At 34.5% G+C, this 6,000-nt stretch overlaps 1 protein-coding gene across 2 annotated transcripts in view; it reads right to left on the bottom strand.

Moving 5' to 3' along the window:
• Positions 1–1,185: 1,185 nt before the first annotated feature.
• Positions 1,186–6,000, bottom strand: part of LOC126298221 (L-threonine ammonia-lyase) — a 209,988-nt gene continuing 205,173 nt past the window's right edge. For both annotated transcript variants that reach the window (XM_049989526.1, XM_049989527.1), the window contains one exon: positions 1,186–1,794. In XM_049989526.1, coding sequence (XP_049845483.1) covers positions 1,672–1,794 — 123 coding nt within the window. In that variant the 3' untranslated portion in view covers positions 1,186–1,671. The remainder of the gene's footprint in view (positions 1,795–6,000) is intronic.

Here is a 6,000-nt window from a genome sequence, read left to right as displayed (position 1 = left end):
TCTTGATAACCTGCTATTGTAGCAGCATTTACCAATCTAACAACTGTGCCAGACACTTGTTGTCTTATATAGACATTGCTGACCGCATTGCCGTGTTCTGCCTGTATACATACCTCTGTATATGAATATGCATGCCTATACCAGTATCTTTGGCACTTCAGTGTAATATTACATTCTTTTATGGGGTAAGTCCAGAGACAACAAACCCATCATCACATACAGGGCCAGAGCGTGGTTTGCATCAGAGTACCATCACAAAAGATGGTGCTTTTGATCATAGCAAACTCAGACAGATGGAAAGATTGTGGGGTTTTGCATCAAAACTGATTTTTAAATTCAACCAGTCGTTACCTTACCTTAGTTAAGATACAATGTTTATCCTGGAAATCTATAGAACACACCTCCTGTGCCAAAAATGAGACAGACAATTAATGTGATTGGTTCTAATATCACTATTATTATTTATCACTAACTCACAATCATTCACTTGTCGTTAATGAGATGATTACACCAGTCTTACATTTCAGGATACATTCAATTTGGAGCACCTGTACAATTAAATAGCAATAAATTACTGAAATATATAAGATTAATACATAGCTCATTGACTGGAAAATAGGCTTTAATAGTTGATTCAGTTCAGTGCAGTACCTACTTAAATTTTTTAAAAAATGTTTGCACTAGTAATGACAGCACTATCTTGTTTAGCTATACATCTAGCCATTCTGCACATCTATTCCGTGACATCAATGTAAATATTAATTAATTAAATACAGAGGTCACAATCTTAGAACATTGTATTCTGAACTTTTTGCTAGTCTTTACCAGTTACAAGGATTGTACTTCAGGAGGTAACACATTAAAGGTTATCATGGTCAGTACTAGAAAGTTTTCTCACTCAGTACAGCAGATAAAAATAGGTTGCTAATGCCATACTCTGCAGAGCATGTGAATATTGGTATCTGCAGCTAGTTATTGTGGACCAAATCTGGTAATTACAATTAAAAGAGAAAGAATGCTGCTGGGGCTTCATTTCATTACTGGACATAATCAGTAGTTACAGAAGTTAAATTAAATGAATTCAGTTAATTGTTTTATATTGTTACCCTTTGCCTTCTTAATTTCATAAAATTGTGCCATGTTTGCTAGTGCACATAAGAAAAAGTAGAAAATATCTCCAAATCCTCATAAAACACAAGTCTTTATTGACACTGCTGGATCAGTAGCTCTCACACATATATATGACACTATTAATAATAATAGAATTCACATAACACTTAATATTAAGATATGGATGAAGGAATTTATTTCACATGATCAACAATTCTTGGATACAATTTGTTTCCAGGCACATGCTGGTATTTCATAAATATGTTTTTTTATTTCATTTAGTTTCAAAAGCGTGAACTTTAGGTAAATCTGTCTAGACATTCATGCAACAAACTGAAGAATATTGTTGTTGTGACTCCGGTTACACATCAAAATTATTTTTACTTTCAGTTTAATTTTGTGATTATGTTTCCTGCCAGGGTTAAGACTACTTGTTAAATAGTGTAGGTGCAAAAAGAAACTCTTGCAGTAATTAAGAAATATAACAGTACTCTGAAAGCAATACTCAAAACAAAAACAATTTAGCAGTTTCTTTTTTTTTATATCACTTGATGTACACTCCTATGGCTCTGGAAGTCCAGCTGTAGGTATATCACCAAACACCACCTTCTCATAATTCTTGTACAATGTTTCCCTTAGCTGGCTGGCATGTTGCATATCTCTGGTTTCACATACAACTTTCACCTGAAAGCAGAGCTTCTTTAAGCATTTCTTAAAATTTATTCATTCATTTCAACAAAACCATGTTCCATAAACCCCATATTGAAAGAAAGCTTGCAGGGATGTGGAATGAGGCAAGTTATACATTAACAGGCAGAAACAGTCTGTGCAAGTGATATAAAGCAGATCTGTACTAGCATCAAATTATAATTAATTTTAATCTACTCACATTGATAATTATGTAAATTACTTCTAGATTGCTGGATTTATGTTTATGTATATTAGAAATTGTTACTTTGATAAAGATCACTGCTGCTCCTTGTATTTTAATACTTTTAGCTGCTGCTGCTTTTATATGACACTTTGAACAAAGCATTTACCTAACTTCATACATACCACTATCACTGTGTATACACTATCAATGTCAATAACTTCTTAATATATACATTAGAATTTTGCAGAATTTTTAATCCTGAGTGCAAATATTCTGATAAACTGGAAAATAGTTGCTAATAAGGTAGCCTTCCACTTTATTTTTGAATCTCTGCATTCTTTCCACCCCCCCCCCCCCCCCCCACACACACACACACACAGGTGTCTACTGGTAATCCGTTATAGACCCCATTCTAAACCCTGGATAGGGGTATATAGTCTAATTGGTATTATTTTCCTTCCAGTAATTTTGTTGTGAATTACACAGTTCATTTGAATTCATTCTTGATATCCTCTACAAATACCAATGGGGGGTATATGTAGTGTCATATAAGTGTAAGAATCACCATGTCCCTGAAGAAGTCATTGCAAGATGTTCAGTTAACAACATCACACAGTATACATGCTTCTGTAGAATAAATGCTTTTTTATGTCAGTTGCATTGGCCCCAGAAAATTATGCTATTACATCTGCAAGTCTACACTACTAGAAATATTTCTACATGCTAAGCAGACAGAACTGAGTTTTTTTGTTAACTTATCTGCCTGCTGATGCCAACTCAGTTTATTATTCATCAGGATGCCTAGAATCTCAACACATGTAGCCTCATTAAGCATGTGCTCATTGGTATCTACTTCTGGTACATGAAATTCATTCTTAAATTTGTAACTGCATGATATGAAACTTTCTAACATCCAGGGTTAACATGATTGCTGAGAATCCATTGTAAGCCAGTTCCATTATTCTCCTGGAGATATTCAGGGCCCCTATTGATATACATTTGTCAAGAGAAAACAATACAATGTCCCATGCAAATTATTGATGTAGGTCAATAACATGAACAACAGGAGAAGAACAAGTGCCAAACCCTGTGGGGAACCACATTTGATGTTTCTCAACTCCAAATTTACTCTTATTTCCATCCTGTTATTTGCTGATGTAACACACTGCTTTTATTGTCAAAAGAAGGCGCCATCCATGCTAGGGGAATGTCTTTAATGCCATAGAATTTAATAGCCCCAAGCATAATTTTATAATCCACACAATCAAAGGCCTAGAGAAGATCACAAAAAATGCCAAAAGGTAAGTTTTCCTGTCTAGTCCTGTCACAATTGAATTTGTGAGATCATGTACTGCTCTCTCAATAGATAAGCCATTATTGAAGGCAAACTGAGTTGTTGTTAAAATTTTATTCTCAGGAAAATGGTTCATTATTTTGTTGTAAGCTTCCATTTCAAAAAATGCTGAGAACACAGGAAGGAAGGCGCTGTGTCTATCATTAAATGTCACTTCCTAGTCTCCACATTTATAAATGAGTGTTACCACCACAAACTTTAGAATTTCAGAAAATACACCTTGACTGGTTACCTCAAAGTCAGCATAAGATTTTTAGTCGTTTGGTTTTATGTAACATGAAAATCTAAAGTGTAACTGCTTTTCATTAACATAATGTCTTTCATTATCTCAGTAATAGGCAATATGGCAAAACTAATGTCTTGTGATGAAGAATTCTATGTCTGACTAAGTAAGTCTAATGGATCTGCTTTTGGCAGTCAATTTTTGTCATTGTGACATTAGGTATTGTTAAGAAAAATAAACTGACTTTAGTAGCAAATGTTTTGAAAGATTGTCTTTCTCACTCCTACTATCATCAGAGGTTGAATATCATTTGCATTGTCAAATTTATTCTTCGGGAAGCTTCTTATTTTTCATCCAGTAAATTCTTTCCAAATAATGTAATTGAGTCATCATTTACGCTTATGTGAATGTATACTTTCATCTTCTTAGTTGAACCTGACTGATGAAGATGCTTTACTATTGCTATCTGACCATCATTCCCAGTTATAAACCATTGGTTATGGAGTTCACATCTATTTCATGAATGACAGTTGGATTTCGAAACAGACTGTCATGTGCTTTTACAATATGTCATATTATAGTTTGTAATGCTCCTGTGGAGATCAAACCTACAACAGGTCTCTCTTGCCAATAAAAAACTGCTCTTATTATGTGATGAAGGAAATAAATCTCAGTGATAACAGCAGTTGTACTGAATTCAAGATATCATTAGTATTAAATTCTTCTTATTTCATCAAAATGTCATGGATCTAACTTTGAGCAACTGTTTGATGACATAAGTGATACCAATGCACGAAACAGTGCCCATATATTATGTTTTAATGCATGCATGGAAGGGGAAGAAATGAGATGATGAAATTGCATGGATGCAGCACAGTACAATACTATATCAGAAACAGAATTGAAAAGCGTGTCATAGTAATTTATGTTAAATATGATGTAATATTTAGGCCTATTGATGTAAACACTTACTTCAATAATGCCTCTAAAAGGCACAGCCCTCTTAATCTGTTCCCCTTGATTTCCAAAGCTAGATCAGTAGGCTATAACCACATAATTCTTACAGTTCATTCTTTTCTGTATTCTCCATTGCCCTGCCTCACTCCTTCAAAACTCTTTCTTAATATTTTCCTATCCCATCTTCTGAGGAATGCCTCTTCTGCCACAGTCATTGTCCATGTTTCTGAGCCATGCACTACCACCGGCCTTAAAACAATTTGGTAGACAGTCACCTTCAATTTTATGCTCAGGCTATGTAACTGATTAATCTTAATTAGGACCCAGTAAGCTCTGATTCCAATGGCAATGCTTGTATTTATTCATATACATCTCTGTGATAACTCTTCAATTCACAATTAAGTTCCTGGCAGAGGGTTCATGAAACCACATTCAAGTTATTTCTCTACCATTCCACTCCCTAACAGCATGCAGGAAAAATGGAAACTTAAATCTTTTTATTTTATTATGATGATCATTTCTCACTATGTAGGTTGGTGCATTTGAAGGATAAAGTTGTAATTGAAACTTCATGAGAAGATCCTGTAACAATGAAGAAGCCATTGTTTTAATGATTGCTATCCCATTTTGCATATCATATCTGTGGCACTCTCTCCCTATATTTGTGATAATATAAATAACAAGCTGCCCTTCTTTAAACTTTTTCAGTGTCCTACATCAGTCCTATCCAATGCAGATCACACACCACACAGTGATACTCCACAAGAGGATGGACAAGCATAGTTTACGCAGTCTCTTTAGCAGACTTGAATTTTCTAGGTGTTCTGCAAATATATCACAGTCTTTGGTTCACTTTCCCCACAATATTATCTATGTGATCATTCAAAGTTATGTAATTCATAATTATAATCCCTAAGTATTTAGTTGAATTCACAGTCTTTAGATTTGTGTGATATATGGTGTGATCAAAATTTAGTAGATTCCTTTCACTACCCATGAGGATGAACTCACACTTATTTAGATCCAGTTTCCACTTTTTGTACCATATAGGTATCTTGTCTAAATCATTTTGAAATTTTTTGTCATCATCTGATGATTTTACAAGATGATAATGACAATATAATGCGTAAATAATCCAAGAGGGCTGCTCAGATTGTCTCACCAATCATTTATAAAGACCAGGAACAGCAGAGGACCTAAAACACTTCCTTGGTGAATAGCAGATATTTCTTCTGTTTTACTCAACGACTTTCCATCAATTACTATGAACTGTGACTTTTCCATCAGAACATCATGAACCCAGTTGCACAACTGAGATGACACTCCATAAGGGTGCAGTTTGGTTAGAGGTCACTTCTGAGGAATGGAGTCAAAAGCCTTTTGGAAATCTAAATATATGGGGTCAATTTGACATCCCCTCTTCATAGCACTCATTAGTTCATAGGAATAAAGAGCTAGTAGTGTTTCAGAAGAATAATATTT

The sequence above is a fragment of the Schistocerca gregaria genome, chromosome X, assembly GCF_023897955.1.
Source record: "Schistocerca gregaria isolate iqSchGreg1 chromosome X, iqSchGreg1.2, whole genome shotgun sequence".
Taxonomy (NCBI): Eukaryota; Metazoa; Arthropoda; class Insecta; order Orthoptera; family Acrididae; genus Schistocerca; species Schistocerca gregaria.
This window is presented reverse-complemented; position numbering and strand designations above follow the sequence as displayed.